This window comes from Hemitrygon akajei, chromosome 17 (assembly GCF_048418815.1).
Source record: "Hemitrygon akajei chromosome 17, sHemAka1.3, whole genome shotgun sequence".
Taxonomy (NCBI): Eukaryota; Metazoa; Chordata; class Chondrichthyes; order Myliobatiformes; family Dasyatidae; genus Hemitrygon; species Hemitrygon akajei.
Window position 1 is genome coordinate 65,910,347 of NC_133140.1, and position 19,223 is coordinate 65,929,569.

The 19,223-nt window shown below is 40.4% G+C and overlaps 1 protein-coding gene across 1 annotated transcript in view; it reads left to right on the forward strand.

Annotated features, from left to right (window-relative positions):
- cdh13 (cadherin 13, H-cadherin (heart)) overlaps window positions 1-19,223 on the forward strand; it is a 1,114,993-nt gene that overhangs the window by 489,257 nt on the left and 606,513 nt on the right. Inside the window, exon 5 of the mRNA XM_073070318.1 lies at window positions 878-1,027. Within this exon, the coding sequence (XP_072926419.1) occupies window positions 878-1,027 (150 nt within the window). The remainder of the gene's footprint in view (window positions 1-877; window positions 1,028-19,223) is intronic.

Genomic DNA, 19,223 nt, shown 5'->3' on the forward strand with positions numbered 1-19,223 from the left:
GGATGACACATTTTTTGTAAGCCTAATCCCTTTAAATGCAGTGCTACAGAAAAGAAGTTGATTTGTTTGATAATGTTTAAATTTGTTGAAAATAATACACTTAAAACTCATTTAAAATGATTTCATTTTGCAATCCTAATAAATCCAGTAAACTAAATAGATATTAGAAAGAGCGCAATTTATTCTGACCAAAATTGTGGCTCTGAGTACACTTGTTATAATTATTCTGCCATAGTAAACAAAAGCAAGGTCAATGTACTTTAATCACTGAGTGCAGGCAATTGGAATACTATTGTAGGAAAGAAAATAATTTAGATTGCCCTTTGCCTTTAGCACTGATTTATTGTCATATGGAATAATTAAGAATTCCACAATTGCACTGATGTCCTGCTTCACAGAGAGGACTATCACTTGTTGCATTCCCAGATTCACAGACAATTAAGAGGCTGAGGGACTGGTCAGTGGTTATGTTTACTACTCTCAATTCTCAGAGCTAATGAGGGAGTTGACTACACTGGGCACTGATATTCTCACATATGTTTCACACTTATAATCAAAATAGATTTCACTAACCTTTACCCCTTTCCTGCAACTCTAATTTGTATTGCAGTTACTTCTGTCCCCTGCATTTATCAGCTATGCCAGGATTAAGCTATTTTAAACATCTTGGGAAATGGGATGAAGTTTGCCATACCACTTGTTCAGATTTTAGGAAGTGGTAGTGATGGCAGATTGGCAGATATATGCACTCATTTTGTCTATAGCTATATTTTAATTCTGTGATTCAGAATGAGATTTTACAATTCATGATTATAATTTTTCATATAAAATTGGGTCTTTTTGCGTTATGATTAATATATATTTTGGTATATTCTAGGTAATAACGGACAAGAAAGATAATGTCAAGTTTCAACTTCACGGGAAGGGTGTGGATGAAGAACCAAAGGGCATTTTCAAAATCAATGATCAGTCTGGACAAATCATTGTCACCCGGACATTGGATCGTGAGGCTATGGATATGTATATTGTAAGTATTTGCATACAGTTTAGATCTTCCTTGACCTGAACCTCTGTAACCAGAATTTATTAACGCACACAATATGAATGCTCATACATTGGAAAGATTCAGTAAATATCAATTAAGTTGTTTGTATCTACTTTATTTTCTTGCATCAACACTGCAGATCTTTAAGTGGAGCTGTCCATCCAATTAAATACTTACTGCCCATTATGCCGCTGGGATTTAGGGCAGCAATGAAAGTCCTCCATCCTTGGTGGTATTCATGGCTTCCCTCATCATGTCAGTAGCTTCCTCTTGGTTTGTAACTCCTGTCAGTCATGCAAGTTCTGGGTGGAGACTCAGGAATACCATTGCACTCATGTAGAAGTATTCTTCATTGCTGTTTCCATAACAACTTTGCTTTACCAGTCAGGGTTGTTAATCCCGAGCTGAACTCCGGAACCTGAAGGATAGGTGGATCACTCTTAATCTGGCCTCTACCTTTGATCTGTTTGGCATGAATGACGCTACCAAGAACCAAAGCATAAAGCTCTGACTCCAGCCAGCATAGCTCTACAAGTCATTGAGCAATGCAAACCTTCAAATCAGGGCAAGGTTGTGGTCCTCTAGGAGGTCATCAAATCGGCTGTAGTAGAAATGTACCTCTGTATAGGCAGCTACATTTGTGCACCAACATTGTACATTCAGGTTAACTTTAACCCTACATTTCTGGCAGGAAAAGAATGGATGTGTGCTTACGATGATAGAGAAAGGAATTTGCTCTCCAATCTTTCATCCATTAAGGTTGTCTAGGTTTGAACTTGAACCCAAGAGTAAGAGAAATGTGCTCAAATGCCATAAATGACCAGGAGAGACTTTGAAAAGCAACAAATTTAAACTTGTGTTTCCAGCAAAATTCTTTTGAGTTTATTATTAAGCAATTACTGCTGCTCATTTTAAACAGCACAGTACTGTTGTGTTAAAATTGCCAAGGGATTCATAATAAGCAGAATCATAACAAAATATTCTGAAATGATAATTATTCTGATTCCTCCTTGTTGCTGACCATGTTAGATGATTTCTAGTTGTAATGTGACCTTGAGCATTCAGGAATGCAGAAAATGACATGACATTTCGAAATGAAGGATATTGCAAGGAGCAGGATCTAATGATACCATTTGGCATTTAGTGGAGAATTCAATCAACATTTCAGTAACCTGTACAGGGGCAGATTTTACAGTCTTGGATAATCTTAATATCCATGGGTATAATATCCTGCGAGCACGATGGCCAGGTTTCAAATGTGTGCCCGTGACAGGTGCCAAAGAGCATGTGTTCATAAAGTCTATCCTACAGTGCATTCACCACAGGGGTTACTTTCCTTGTGTGAGCAGAACTAATAAAGTCCAGGAACTTTGCCAGCACTCATTAGCACAAAAGTCTGCTTTAAAATATACAATTTGCATTTTAATTCCAGTTCCCTGATTTTTCTCTTCAAAGCAGCAAGAACAGATGCATTATCTATGATTATGAAAATGATTCCCACCCCAAGGTTTTGATGAGATATTTTTGAGATATTGGAATGCCTTTTGTCCTTCACACTTTATTGTAAACACAAAATGCTCATATTGTTGGTATAATTTTGTTTCAGCATTGGCTTAAAAATACATTGTCAGACTTTTTGCATAAATTGCTTAACTTGTGACAGATTACAAGTGCCAGCGTAGCAGCTAAATGACCAGAGTAATTAGAAGGTACAGTGATAGACTTCACAATTGGAAACCAGCTCAAACAAACAGCGATTGTTACTGCACTGTGAACTGAGGCACAATTTCACAATTTGTAAAGTTGTTGCCTTTATGCTCTCTCCAGTCCTGTATATAAGAGAACTGTTATTATCTCCAGTATGTTACCACTCTTTCACATAAGCATTATTACTTTTGTCCATCATTTTACTATCAAACCATTTGTTCAAATGCTGTTTCAATATAGATCACAAGGTCTCAATGCTGTAACCTGTTAGAGTGGAAATGATTGAGTAATCAATCCTGATGACCACTCTAACTCAAAGGGAATTAGATGTTTGCATAATTTGTTGCAGTTTTTCTCTACCCATTGGAGAAGTTACATTGAAAATCCTGTGAAACGTCATCATTTTTTGAGCTTCAAAAGGATGTTATTTCCTGATTTTGATTTTGTTTGTTTTCAATGGACTGATTGTCTGTGATTTGTTTCCACTGTCTCACCTCCAACTTGCTGGCTGATGTAAAGCCGTCAACATTGTGGCTTAAAATTCCATTGTTCTGTTTACTTGCATTTCAAAATAACTTGTTTGGCAGGTGCAGTGCCAAATGAAAAATCAGAGTAGAGTTAATCAGCCTTTCTGCAGCATCTTTCATTAAATTGTCAGTAGACGAGTCTTGGAGACTAGGAAACCAATTTCAAGTGAAATGCAAAGACATGAGGGATGGTGAAGAGCAAAAGTTTTTTTCCCCAGGTGATCTGGAACCACTGTCTCCTCTAATCTGTGTGGGTCCATGGCCACACAGTAACTGAAATGCTCCCGTGCACATAGCCATTGTTGCCACGCAGCTGGAATTTTCTTTTAAATAATGTTAGCATAATTTAGAAATCTATGTTAGTATAATTGTGAGATACCCTGTCGTTAATTTTGTGAATGAATATAATCCATAAATTTTCTAAATAATAAATGTACCACAACCTTTACCTTGAAACGTTTTAGAGCTTCAATGTATTACATTGACAGTGTTTCAAATCACAACACTGTCAAAAATTGTAACAATAATCACAGAATGGAAGTCAGTTGCTCATTGTTAAAAAACCAACGACCCACTGAACATAAATGCCAAGTATACTGCAGATGCTGTGGTGTATACAAATCCTTATACACTTCAATTCCCCATCAAGAGGGCCTCAACGCCCTCCGCTACTTTCTGGACAATAGAACTCACCAGTTCCCCAACTCCACCACACTCCACCGGTTGGCGGAACTGGTACTCACACTTAATATCTTCTCTTTTGGCTCTTCCCACTTCCTTCAGACCAAGGGTGTAGCTGTGGGCACTCGCATGGGCCCCAGCTATGCCTGCCTCTTTGTGGGTTATGTGGAACAGTCTATGCTCCAAATCTATACTGGCACCACTCCCCAACTTTTCCTTTGCTACATTGACAACTACATTGGTGCTGCTTCCTGCACCCATGCTGAGCTCGTCAATTTCATCGACTTTACCTCTAACTTTCACCCAGCCCTCAAATTCACTTGGTCCACCTTGGGCACTTCTCTCCCCTTTCTTGATCTCTCGGTCTCCATCTCTGGAGACAGACTGTCCACTGACATCTTCTATATACCTACTGACTCCCATAACTACCTTGATTATACCTCTTCACACCCTGCCCAATGCAAAAATGCCATTCCCTATTCCCAGTTCCTCTGTCTCCGCCGCATCTGCTCCCAGGGTGAGGTTTTCCATTCCAGGACACCTCAAATGTCCTCTTTTTTTAAGAATCGTGGTTTCCCTTCTGCCATCATCAACAATGCCCTCACTCACATCTCCTCCATTTCCCGCACTTCGGCCCTCACCCCATCCTCCTGTCACCACAACAGGGACCGTGTTCCCCTTGTCCTCACCTACCACCCCACCAGCCTCCGGATCCAGCATATTATCCTCCGCAACTTCCGCCACCTTCAACAGGACCCCACCACTAAAGACATCTTTCCCTCTCTACCCCTCTCTGCTTTTCGCAGGGATCATTCCCTCCGCGACTGCCTGGTCCTCATGTCCCTCCCCACAGATCTCCCACCTGCTACTTATCCCTGTAAGTGCAAGTTCTACACCTGTCCCTACACCTCCTCTCTTACCACCATTCAGGGCCCCAAACAGTCCTTCCAGGTGAGACAACACTTCACTTGTGAGTCTTTTGGGGTAATCTATTGCATCCGGTGCTCCCGGTGCGGCCTCCTCTACATTGACGAGACCCAATGCAGATTGGGGGACCGCTTCGTCGAGCACCTCCACTCCGTCCGCAACACCAGACAGGATATCCCGGTTGCCACCCACTTCAACTCTGCTTCACATTCCCATTCGGATATGTCCATACATGGCCTCCTCTACTGCCATGATGAGGCCAAACTCAGGTTGGAGGAGCAACACCTCATATACCGTCTGGGTAGTCTCCAGCCCCTTGGTATGAACATCGAATTCTCCAACTTTGGGTAATTCCCTCCCTCTCCCTTCCCCCATCCCACTTTCACTCTGCCTCCTCTTCTAGCTGCCTATCACCTCTCTCATGATTCTGCCTTCTTCTACTACCCACAGTGCTTTCCCCTTAGATTCCTTCTTCACCTCTCCCGCCTATCCCCTCCTTGCTTCCCCTCCCCCACCCTTTGATCTTTCCTCTGATTGGTTTTCCACCCTCCTCTCACCTTCTTCATGGGGTCCCTGCCTCCTCCTTCTTCAGTCCTGACGTAGGGTCTCGGCCCAAAATGTTGACTGCTCATTTCAACGGATGCTGCTCGACCTGCTGAGTTCATCCAGCTTGTTTGTATGTGTTGAATATAAATGCTGTCTGGTCAAAATATTTTACTTTTGTGATTGTGCCTGTCAGTAGTTTTGACTGCCTGACACGGTTTACTTGTTGTGAGCTGTGGTGTGTGTTTGTTTGATGTGCATTTTGCAAAAATGAAACATTTAAAGCACTGTGTAGTTTTCAGGCCATGTAAAAATTTCCTGATCAGAGCAATGGTTGGCCTGCATAGCTTCTAAATTAAATAAATAAAATTAGATGGAATGTTGTCTGGAACTCACTGTAAGAGGGATGAAATCCGGATTTTTTTCAAAAGAAAATTGGGCAAGTACTTAATGGAAGGCAGTGTACAGGGCCACCGGTGAAAGTAAACGGGTGATGTGACAGAATAGATTGTTTTAGGAGTCAGCATTGGCACAATGAACTGAATGTTAATTTTCTGTAGCACGTTGACACTTACGGTGAGAAGGTATAGGAGCACTATGTCCCACACCACCAGGTTCAAGAGCAGTTATTACTTTACAGTCATCAAAATCCTGGAACAACATGGATAACTTTACTCATCTCAACTCTGAATTGATTCCACAAGCTACTCTACATCTCATATTCTCAGTGTTATTTATATAATTTTAATTTGCATAATTTGTCATCTTTTGCATATTGGTTGCTTGTCAGTCTTTATGTATAGTTCTTAATAAATACTGTTATATTACGTGCCTGCAAGAAAATAAATCTCAAAGTACATATATTGTGTCATACTGTATACGTACTTTGATAGTAAGTTTACTTTGATTTTTGACTTTGACATTCACTTGGCGAATCTTACACCCTACTTTCTGATACTCATTCTAAAGCAGTGGTTCCCAACCTTTTTTATGCCATGGGCCCTTACCATTAACCGAGGTGTCTATGGATACAAAGTAGGGAACCCCTGTTCTATACTGTTAGCTTCTCCTGTATAAAGCACGAAGTTCCTCATGTAAGCATCTTTATAACTAGATGTAAATTTAAATTTGAAACGACCTGCTACCTGTTTCGTTCCTCCCCCTTTTATTTTGCTAGATTTATGTTACTGACTGTCCAAAAGTTAGACATTACTGAGAGGCCCGAGGTGTTCTTGAAGCACAGCTGATAATTAAATGAGCTTTTCCACCTCTGTAACTTATAAGCAAGATGTAGAAAGGCAACTTTAAATGGCAAATGGCAGATGGGTGACGCCTGCACACATCTGGCCAGGAGAGGGGCATTGTGTCTCAAATATTACTACAGAGATTTACATTATGCCTCCATGGAATATTGTTTTGACTAAACTGATGAAATTATTTAACTAATCTCATTTAGTTTATTTATAAAGTTCAGCAATGAAAACTAGAGATAACAGAATCAGAAATTTCTGGTAAAATAACTGCATGTTCATTTGTATGTATAAAAACAATTTAAAAAATCATCAAATTTAAGTGGAAGAAGAGGGGGACAATGAGTTGTGAATTGTAAAAGAAAAGAAAATGATGGGCAGTCTGCAAAAAGAGTGTTAATCTTCCTGTGAGTTTCTAGAAACCTTAGATTTGCACTAACAATACAGCTTATGCTTTCCAGAAAGTTATTGTTGCACTTTCATGGGTGATTGATGACCCTCATATAACAATCAACCTTGTAAAACCAGAAGAGCAATAATTGAAACTATTGAGTCTTGTTCTTCCAGTTAGTAAATTGATCCTGGAAGTTTACATTTTATGTTTCATTTCAATTTCTTCTCTCTCTCTTTGCTTTTTAACACTGTTACCTAATTTAGTTCCTCATTGTTTATTCTTTGCTGTTTGAGATTTTCCTCAATTGAAACTTCACGTGGTTCCTGCTTCAAGACCTGTTCCAGAGACCTGTGCATAAAAAAATATTGACTGTACAGTTTAATAGATCATACTTTCATCAATTGGATTTTAAACTGAAGTGTATTCCGTTTCCCCAGTTGGATATGTTAAAAAAAAAGTCACGGCACCATTTGGAAAAAGTGTTATTTTTGGTGTCCTTGTCAATATTAGCTTTCATGTAACATTACCAAAACATTGTCCTATTGCTGACACAAAAGGTAGATGCTGGAAATTGGAGCAGACAGCAAGATTCAGCAGGTCAGGCAGCATCTGTAGAGGGAAGTGGGCAGTTGACATTTTGCTCAAGACCCTGCATCTGGACTGAATGATAAAGGGGAGGTAGCCAGCATAAAAAAAGATAAGAGGAAGAGGTGAATCATGACCACCTGGACAACACAAACACCTATGTCAGGATGCTGTTTATCGACTATAGCTCAGTATTTAATACCATCACTCACACAATCCTGATTGAGAATTTGCAGAACCCGGGCTTCTGTACCTCCCTCTGCAATTGGATCTTAACCGGAAGACCATAACCTGTGCGGATTGGTGATAAAATATCCTCCTCACTGACAATCAACACTAGCACACTTCAGGGCTATGTGCTTAGCCCACTGTTCTACTCTCTATATATCCACGACTGTGTGGCTAGCCATAGCTCAAATACCATCTATAAACTTGCTGACGATATAACCATTGTTGGTAGAATCTCAGGTCGTGAGGAGAGGGCATATAGGAGTCAGATATGCCAACTAGCAGAATGGTGCCACAGCAACAACCTGGCACTCAATGTCAGTAAGACAAAAGAGCTGATGTGGACTTCAGGAAGGGTAAGACGAAGGAACACATACCAATCCTCATAGAGGGATCAGAAGTGGAGAGAGTGAGCAGTTTCAAGTTCCTGGGTGTCAAGATCTCTGAGGATCTAACCTGGTTCCTACATATTGATGTAGTTATAAAGAAGGCAAGACAGCGGCTATACTTTGTTAGGAGTTTGAAGAGATTTGGCATGTCAACAAATACACTCAAAACCTTCTATAGACGTACCATAGAGAGCAAGCAATCTGACAGGCTGCATCACTGTCTGGTATGAGTGGCGGGGTGGGGGGGGGGGGGGGGGCTACTGCACAGGGCCGAAAGAAGCTGCAGAGGGTTGTAAATCTAGTCAGCTCTATCTTGGGTACCAACCTACAAAGTGCCCAGGACATCTTCAAGTACCATCTCAGAAAGGCAGCATCCTTTATTTGGGACTTCCAGCACCCAGGGCATGCCCTTTTCTCACTGCTACCATCAGGTGGGAGGTACAGAAGCCTGAAGGCACACACTCAGCAATTCAGGAATAGCTTCTTCCCCTCTGCTATCTGATTTCTGAATGGATATTGAACCCTTGGACACTACACTACCTTACTTTTTTTAAGATGCAGTATTTCTGTGTTTTGCACAATTTTAATCTATTCAACATATGTATATTGTAATTGATTGATTTACTTATTTATTATTGTTATTATTACTTTGTTCTCTCTCTGCTAGATTATGTATTGCATTGAACGGGCTGCTGCTCAGTTAACAAATTTCACGTCACATGCCGGTGATAATAAACCTGATTCTGAGCTGGCAAGCCATTGGTAGATCTAGGTGAAGAAGGCCGACAGGCAAGAGTGGAAATAATGCTAGGAGGATTAAGTGGAAGTGACAAGGGTTGAATATGATGTAATCTGAGTGGAGAAGAAGATGGAGATGATTTTTTTTTGCTTTTTAGCTTGATTATTATCTTGTTATACTATATTGCTCTTTCAGTCCAAATGAAGGTTCTCAACCCAAAATGTTGACATCTTCTGCAGATGCTGCCTGACCAGCTGAATTCTTCCTGCAATTTATTTTTATCTGCTTCACATTGTATTTTTATTATCTTGTTGCTATTTGCAGCAGTTTCTTCACTATCTATTGTTTGTTGCCTTTGCTATAGCCCAGCAGAGCAAAGTAATTAATTGGTTTTAAAACATTGTTCTATTTCCTAAAAGAATACTGCTGGGGGATGGCTGGGATTTATGTAAATGCAAATCACTATTTTCTCTATCCTTTAATTCATTCCACTGTGGTTTCATGCTTTAAACATTTAATGACAAAGAAAGAATCGAAACACGAGGGGTCAGGAAATGTTCGTTTCATGCTGGCCTGTTCAGCACATTTTGGCTCTCTACTTATTCTTCACCACTTAGGTGACATAAGCACTGCTGGGAAGGTCAGTATTCATTGCTCATCACTGAAGGTCATTGAGAATCAGTTGGTGTAGGATCCTGATACCTTTGTGATCCAAGGTTCTTTGGAAGTCAAGAATGGGGCATAAAACCTGTTGCTTATGGCTGTTTTATTACATGTTACAAGAGCAAAGGAAGGCGAAGCATGGTGAGAGAAACAAAGAGCATCTCATAGCAGTGTAAAGATACCAAAAACTCCATTGATAACAGTTAACCAATAAAATAGCCAGATTCAAGTAATGTGACCACAAAAACCAAGATGTTGCCAGAAAAATACTGAGGCAAATGCACTGTAATTACTGGAATTTTCTTCTGAAAATTCACATCTATATAGATAGTTATATAAAAATATGAGCAAGCATAGGACAGTTAAACTACCAGAAAAATAACAATTCTACAGCTCAATCCAATAGTAGTGAGCTACCTTCTTGACTCACTCCAATCTACCCGGTGCTAATACTCTTCCAATACTTTTACACAGTGAGTTCTTGGCTTTAGGTTAAAGATGATGACAATGACACATTCTAAGCCAGGATAAAGTGTGACCTGAACAGGCATCTCCACATGCCTTTCCATCCCTGCCCTTCCAGGCAGGCTCTGATTTTTGGATTTGTTATCAAAAGATATAATAACAATGGGTTGCTAACTTTCCCGTGCTGATGAAGGGTTATTCCTTACTATAATTATCTGTGATGACTACTGAAGTCTGTGATGGTCAAGGTTTGCATAACATAATGCAAAAATATGCACATTTTCTGGAATGAATTCATGGCTGAAAGTTAAATGTAAGTACTGAAGGCAAATAAAAACAAACATTTCATTTCTCAATTCATTTGCCATCATAATTTGCAAAGCTAACAATATGATTTTATTCAGCTACATGCTGTGATAATTTCATTTGGCCAATAAAATTCATTCTTGGAGGGCTGATCTCAAATCACTTGGATGTCAAAGATATAAGGTCATGTCAATGATTCTAAATAATACTAGAAGTGAATCCTGCCAATTGAATGTAATAATTTGAAGTGTTACTTTAATGCATATACTTCAGTATTCCTGGAACTAGTTAAAATCTTTTTGTTTTAATTGGATTTAATTATAAATAATCAAAGTTAATTAAAGTCAATGAGTTTCAATTCCTAAGTGAACAACCTACAGGAGATGCATCTAAAAATACCAGTCAGCAAAATCAGTATTCATTATAACAAGAAACTCTTTTAAGTTTAATCAAACCAAGTTAATCAATTATTTACTGCATTTACTAACATTAGAACTCTCAGTACTGGGGAGCAAAATATTTCCTGGAAAGTTCCTAATGCTTTGTCATTAAGGATATTGAGCTGAGATGCTTTCATTATAAAACACAGTATGTATATATTCTTTATTTGAGTATTTAACAGCTAGAGTAATAACAAATATATTTTAAATGGCAAATTTAATGTAGTAAAATGGTCCAAAGCACATAGTAGGAATCACTGTTTGTTGCTTGGTGATTGTAAGTGATATTAGCTTTGATGGCCAAAAGAAGTATATTTTAAGGATATCTTAAGGAGGAAGTAGTGAAACAGATTCTGAGAGGAATTTCCAGACCACAGTGCTATGACAATTTAAAAACATGACTAGTAGCAGTGGAGCAATTGAATTCCAGAGCAACCGATGAAACAGGAGGGCAGATATCTGATAATTCTACAAGTTTGAAAGTAAAGTGTGAAATGTACACCATGAAAGATTGAACTTGAAGGCAGAGTTCTTGGCACTGCCCAAGTCCATAGATTCCTAAAATTTGCTTTGCAATTTATAAAACACATATGGTGTGCTGGCCTTCGTTACTTGAGCAATTGAGATCATGAGCCACGAGGTAATGTTACAGCTCTATAAAACTCTGCTTAGACCGCAATTGGACTATTGTATTCAGTTTTCTTTGTCACAGTATAGGAAGGATGTGAAAGCTTGATAGAGAAGGCACAGAGGAGGTTTACCAGGATGCTGCCTGGGTTAGAGAATTTGTTAAAAGGGAAGATTCAGCAAGCTTTTGCCTTTGGAATCTTAGAGGATGAAAGACAAATTGGTAAAGGTAATAAGTTTATCAGAGGCATAGAGCAGAAAGCCTTGTATCCAGGGCAACAATGGTCAATACCAGAAAACAAAGTGTGTAGAGGAAAGTTTAGGAGAGATATCAAAGTAATTTTTTTAATTACACAGAGAGTCGCAGGTGACTGGAACACACTGCCAGATATCGTGGTTCAGATGGATGTAATCAGAATATTTAAGAGGCTCTTGGCTAAAGATAGGGATGTAAGATAAATGCTGAGTTATGGGCTGTGTAGGAGGGATAGGTTAGATTGATCAAGGCATTGGTACTGTGCAATAGTCTTAGGAAAATATATGTAGCTAGGGTGCCTTAAGACTTTTGCACAGTAGTGTAATAATTTTGTGTTGTACTGTTGGGCTTCTGCAAAAATAAAATAGTCATGATGTGAGTGATGATAAACCTTATTCTGATATGGGTCTCCATTATGAACTGAGAGTGGGAGGAGCAGGGAGAAGGGAATCATGGTTTGGAAAATGGGAAGGAAGCCAAGATGCACTAGAGAGACATTCTGTAATGATCAATAAACTAATTGTTTGGAATCAAGTGACCTTGCCTGGTGTCTTAGGGCTGGGTTTGTCTACACCTGTGCCATTCTCCTGCTCCTGGCACTCCTTTCCTGCCCCCTATCCCACATCCCTCTCAAAGTGCTCACCCTCACTATTCCCAACATCCTTCACTCCCAAGAGATTTAAAAATTTGCTCTATTTCATGTTGACAGATACAGTCCTGTGCAAAAGTCTCAGACACTATATATATGTGTGTGTGTGTGTATATGTGCCTAAAAGATTTCGTGAAGTTCTGTAAGTCCACACGATATCACAGGCAGAAGGGCCTGTACTGTACTATGTTCTCTGCTCTGTGATAGGGAGGAACTTGTTATGGAGAGGATTGAAGTCAGTGCACTTCTTAATCAGGATCCTGAAAGCGTTAGCAAAGAGAATAAAAAGACCCTGGTGTGATTTTGAACAGCAGGATGTGAGATGTCTTTTGCTATACAGGGGATTGCTTGTTGGGCAATAGTGAGAGTTGTGAAACTGATAAAATCAAAGGTGAGCCTTTCAGCAGAGGGTGTACTCAGGCAATATGGAAGTCAGACATCATCAGTGGTCTGATAAATGGAAATCTCTGATCTTGATGTGTACCCAATTGTGACACAAAAGTTACAAGCAGTCAGGCATTTCCTGGTAAGAAGGATGGAATTATTGGCTAGGAAACAGAATTGTTGATGAGAATCAAAGATAATAGCTTCCGTCTTACCAGTGTACTTTGAAAGACATTTCTGCTTTCCTCTGCTAGTCAAACAATTTAGTGAGGCTCCAGAGATGCGGCACCGAGATCATCAGTGCAAATGGAAACAGAGACTTCTCTTTTAGGATATTGGTTACAAGGTGCATGTAGCCAGGAAACGTACTTATAGAGCATCTTTCTTTTTCCTTAAAGGATGCATCAAATATTTTATGACCCCTAAACAGTTTTTGAATACAGTTTATAATGTTGAAAATACAGCTGTCAATTTGAACATTGCAAGTTCCCACAAAATGATAATGATCAGTTTATTTGTCTGTATATTTCAAAGAGGTTGGAAAGAGGATTTCAATTCAACTTATTTACCTTGCAATTCAAAACCAATTTCTATAATTTGTATGACAGCATATTGAGAAGGCATGAAAAAATAATGCTGCTTTGATGTTAGAGGACAGAGATACTCCTCTGCTAAAAGAATATGTTTGTAGATGACGTCAGGTCCTCGCTGACAAGGTCAAGGAACTGAAGCTGGAGCTGGATATACTCAGGATCATCCAGGAGGCTGAAAGACTCATAGTTGAACCTTTTACAGAGTCACAGTGAGAGTGTGGGCCTCAGGTAGTGGAGGAGAGACCAAATGGAGGCAGGGGGAGTAAGCAGTCAGTGCAGGGTTTGCCTGTGGTAATTCTGCTTAGCAACAACTATACCTTGGATACTGCTGGGGTGGGGTGGATGACCTATCAGGGTATAGCAGCAGCAGGCAAGCCAGTGGCAATGTGGCCTACTCTGAGGCTCAGCAGGGGAAAGTATGGTCAAACAGAGCAACAGCGATATGAGTCTTGATAGTGAAGGGGACGGACAGGAGATACTTTGGCCACAAAAGGGACACCAGGGCTGTTTGTTTCCTCCCAGGTGCTAAGGTCCAGAATGTCTCAGAGTGTCTTCAGAGCTTTCCCAAGGGCGAGGGTGATCAGCCAGAGGTTGTCATGCACATTAGCACCAATGAAATAGGTAGAAAGGAGTAAAAGGTCCTGTACAGTGAGCTTATGGAGTTAGGAAAGTGACTGAAGAGCAGGACCTCTAAGGCAATAATCTCTGGATTACACACAAAATTCTGGAGGAACACAGCAGGCCAAGCAGCATCTATGGAAAAGAGTAAACAGTCAACGTTTTGAGCTGAGACCCTTCATCAGACTCCTCCCAAAATGTTGACTTTTCATAGATGCTGCCGGGCCTGTTCAATTAGAACCACAGAACCATAGAACACTACAGCACAGAAAACAGGCCATTCGGCCATTGTGCCAAAACTTTATTCCGCTAGTCCCATTGACCTGCGCCTAGTCCATAACCTTCCAGACCTCTCCCATCCATGTATCTGTCCAATTTATTCTTAAAACTTAAGAGTGAGCCTACATTTACCACGTCGGATGGCAGCTTGTTCCACACTCTCACCACTCTCTGAGTGAAGAAGTTCCCCTAATGTTCCCCCTAAACCTTTTTCCTTTCACCCTAAAGCCATATCCTCTCGTATTTACCTCTCCTAATGTAAGTGGAAAGAGCCTACTCACATTTACTCTGTCTATACCCCTCATAATTTTGTAAACCTCTATCAAATCCCTCCTCATTCTTTTACGCATTCCTCCAGCATTTTATGTGTGTTGATTTCCTATATCTGCAGATTCTATGTGTTTGAATCTCTGGATTACTCCTGGTGCCATGTGCTAGTCAGAGCAGCAACAAGATAATAGTACAGATGAATGAGTGGCTGAGGAACTGGTGCAGGGGGCTGGGTTTCATGTTCTTCGATCAGTGGAACCTCTCCTAGGGCAGGGGTGTCCTGTACAAGAGGAGCGGGTTGCACCAAAACTGGGAAGGAATGAATGTCTTGGCCAGGAGGTTCACTCGTGCTACTCGGGAGGTTTTAATCTAGTTTGTTAGAAGGTTGGGGAAAAAAGCACCAGGTCGGAAAGTGGAGGGATAGAGAGGAAGGTAGATGTCAGAGCCAGTAAAAACAGGCTGGAGCAAAGTAATAGATGCAATAGATAGTGGTAGATAGTTTGAAGTGTGCATATTTTAATACTAGGAGCACTTTTGGTAATGGTGATGAACTTGGAGCATGGATCAGTATGTGGAGCTATGATGTTGTGGCCATTACAGAGATTATAGAGACTTACTCGAGAGAGGGATAGGAATGGATGCATAATGTCCCAGGGTATTGGTATTTAGAAGGTATAGGGAGGCAAAGTTGGAAGGGCAGTTGAAGAGGGACGTAGTTGTGGGCTCATCCACTGAGTCTGTATGGGTAGGACTGAATAATAGAAAAGGTGCAGTCACACTGATGGGATTGAACGACAGACCCACTCCCCAAGTCCCACCAGAACACTGAGGGACAGATATGCAGCCAGATTCAGGAAAGGTGTAAAAATAATAGGGTTGTTGTTATGAGGGACTTCAACTTCCCTAATATAAGCTGGGACCTAATGAGTACAAGAGGCTTTGATGGGCAGAATTTGTTAGGAGCATCCAGGAGGGCTTCTTAAATCAATATGTAGATCATCCAACAAGAAGCGGGACTTTACTGGACATAGTGTAGGGTAATGAGCTTGGCCAGGTGACCGACCACTCACTGGGTAAGTAGTTAAGGAACAGTGACCACAACACCTTACGTTTTAAGATAGCTATAGAAGAGAATCAGTATGGACCCTGCGGGACAGCACTAAACTGGGCAAATTATGAGAGCAGTGGGCAGGAACTAGGGAGAATTAATTGGGAAAGTCCACGTCTGACATGCGGAGAGTATTTAAAGACCAACTACACAGAGTACGAGACAGGCATGGTATGTTTCAGAAGGAAAGACAAGGATGGCAAGGTAAGAGAACCTTGGATGTCAAGAGAAGTGATGAATTTAATCAAGAAGAAAAAGATAAGTATCTAACACCTATGAATCAAACAGAGCCACTAAGGATTATAAAGAAGCCAGAAAAAAACTCAAGAAAGGAATTAGGAAAGCCAGGAGGGGCCACAAAAATTCTTGGCTAATAGGGTTAAAGAGAATCCCAAGGCATTCTCTACATAGGGCAAAAGGATGATTGGGGAGAAGATAGGACAACTTAAGGATAATGAGAGAAACATTTGTTGGATGTGAAAGATGTGAGTGAGGGCCTTAGTGAGTCCCTTACAATAGGTAATTACCAAGGAGAAGGACATGCTGGACAGGGAGATCAATGCTGAGCATTTTGTGGTAGAGGAGGAGGTAGTGTGGGGGTATCTTAAAGAGCATAACAACCATAAGACATCCTGTAGAAGCAAAATCAGGCCATTCAGATTATTGAGTATGTCCACAATTACATCAAAGCTGATTTATTTACCCCTCTCAACCCCGTTCTCTGGCCTTCTCCCTTTGACACCCTGACTAATCAAGAACCTGTCAAACTCCACTTTAGGTATACTCAGTGACTTGGTCTCCACAGCTGTCTGTGGCAAATGTGAAGAAAATGGAAGGATATAGGGATCATGAAGGTAGAAGGTGGCCATTTGATTACTAATTTAATTGGTTCGGCACAATATTATGGGTGGAAGGGTGTGTTCCTGTGTTGTACTTGTCTATGTTCTATGAAAGAAAGGAATAAAATTAAACTTACTTAGAAATTCTTCATTTAAATTATGTGTACAAAAATTAGCAGTTTCCAACCTTGCCTGTGGCTTCACCATAGCCACAAGTGTTGAGTCAAATAGATCTAACAAGTTTTAAAAAAACTTAGATGTCTGTGGCAATTTATTTTCATGGATGAGAAACTGTTAACGTGGGGGATTTTGGAAGACTTGCAGATCCAGCTGCATCCTCTGTTGACACAGAGATTGTTGACCCTTCTTGTTCCTGAGAGGAATAGATTGGAGGTAATAGAGCAATCCAAAGGCTTCTTTCTTGCTGTAAAGCTTGTACTCACATGGTATATTTATCACATGGTATATTTAATGTTGTATAACATCAGTGTGATTGAACTAAAAATGATACTAAATCACACAGAGAGTGGTTGAACTTGAATAACTTGCAATTGTGACATGAAGGGTTTGCTTTCATTATTCAACTAGTTAATCCAGGAAAGGACAATGGATAAGATTCATGCAGGGGTGCAGCTGCTTCACTCCCAGTATGGATTATGCCTGATCTGAAAACCTAGCCTTCCCCCTCTGTGAAGATCATCCATTGGTACTTAAAACTACTGGTCAGTATGTGATATGGTTTTCTCTGGATAAAATTGGCAGTAGTCAGAATGATCGGACCACCACTTCCTTAAACTGTTAATCTACAAAAGTTTCTAGCACCATAATTGGTGAGATTTCAAAATAATTATCTGTGAATCTGTGAAAACTTCCTTCGCCACACCAATAAACATGTTTCAAAGTGTTCTCCACTGGTTAGAAATGTGAGAAATGCTGTATAAATGCAAATCAATAGTTTACTTATAAATATATTGAATTTCTCTTCATTGGAAGCATTAACTAGAAACAGATGTTCTCAGGGAAAAGTACCAAAGAAATGTGGCAAATGTTCAGGGCATATTTGCGTGGGGTTCTGCGTAGATACATTCCAATGAGCCAGGGAAAGGATGGTAGAGTACTGGAACCGTGGTGTACAAAGGCTGTTGTAAATCTAGTCAAGAAGAAAAGAAGAGCTTATGAAAGGTTCAGAAAAACTAGGTAATGATTGAGATCTAAAAGATTATAAGGCTACTAGGAAGGAGCTTAAGTATGAAATTAGGAGAGCCAGAAGGGGCCAGGAGAAGGCCTTGCCGGACAGGATTAAGGAAAACCCCAAGGCATTCTATAAGTATGTCAAGAACAAGAGGATAAGATGTGAGAGAATAGAACCAATCAAGTGTGATAGTGGAAAAGTGCGTATGGAACCTGAGGAGATGGAAAAGGTACTTAATGAATACTTTGCTTCAGTATTCACTACGGAAAAGGATCTTGACAATTGTAGGGATGACTTGGAGTGGACTGAAAAGCTTGAGCATGTAAATATTAAGGAAGAGGATGTACTGGAGCTTTTGGAAAGCATCATGTTGGATAAGTCACCAGGACCGGATGGGATGTACCCCCAGGCTAATGTGTGAAGCGAGGGAGTAGAGTGCTAAGCCTCTGGTCGTTATCTTTGCATCCTCAATGAGGATGGGAGAGGTTCCAGAGGATTGGAGAGTTGCGGATGTTGTTCCCTTATTAAAGAAAGGGAGTAAGGATAGCCCAGGAAATTATAGGCCAGTGAGTCTTACTTCAGTGGTTGGTAAGTTAATAGAGAAGATCCTGAGAGGCAGAATTTATGAAGATTTGGAGAGGCATAATATGATTAGGAATAGTCAGCATGGCTTTGACAAAGGCAGGTTGTGCCTTATGAGCCTGATTTAATTTTTTGTGGATGTGACTAAACACATCCTATGTGACTAAACTAGCGAAGGTAAATTGGAAACAGATGTTCAAAGGGGAAAGCACAGAAGTAATGTGGGAGATGTTTAGGGACCATTTGAGCTGGGTTCATGATAGGTTTGTCCCACTGAGGTAAGGGAAAAAATGGTAGGAAAAGGGAACCGTGGCTCACGAAACATGTGAGGCAACTCATCAAGAGGAAAAAGGAAGCATATGTTAGATATAAGAAGCAGGAAGTAGGAGAGGCTTATGAGAAATATAGGGTAGCCAGGAAGGAGCTAAAGAAAGGACTTAGGAGAGCTCAAAGTGGGCATGAGAAGGTCTTGGCACGTAGGATTAAGGAGAACCCCAAGGCATTCTATGCGTATGTGAAGAATAGGAGGATGACGAGAACGAAGGTGGGACCGCTAAAGGATAAAGAGGGCAATATGTGCCTGGAGGCGGAGGAGGTTGGGGAGGTCCTAAATGAATACTTTGCTTCAGTATTCACAAGTGAAAAGGATCTTGATCAGGATGAAGTTGAAGTAGAGTGGGCCTGTGTGCTGGACAATGTGGAGATTAGGGAAGAAGAAGTGCTGGATCTTCTTAAAAACATTAAGGTTGATAAATCCCCAGGGCCGGATATGACACACCCCAGGTTGTTGTGGGAATTGAGAGAAGAGATCGCAGGAGCATTAGCCATAATCTTTGAATCTTCTTTGGCTGCAAGGGAAGTGCCGGAGGACTGGAGAATGGCAAATGTAGTTCCCTTGTTTGAAAAAAGTAATAGGGAGAAACCTGGGAACTATAGA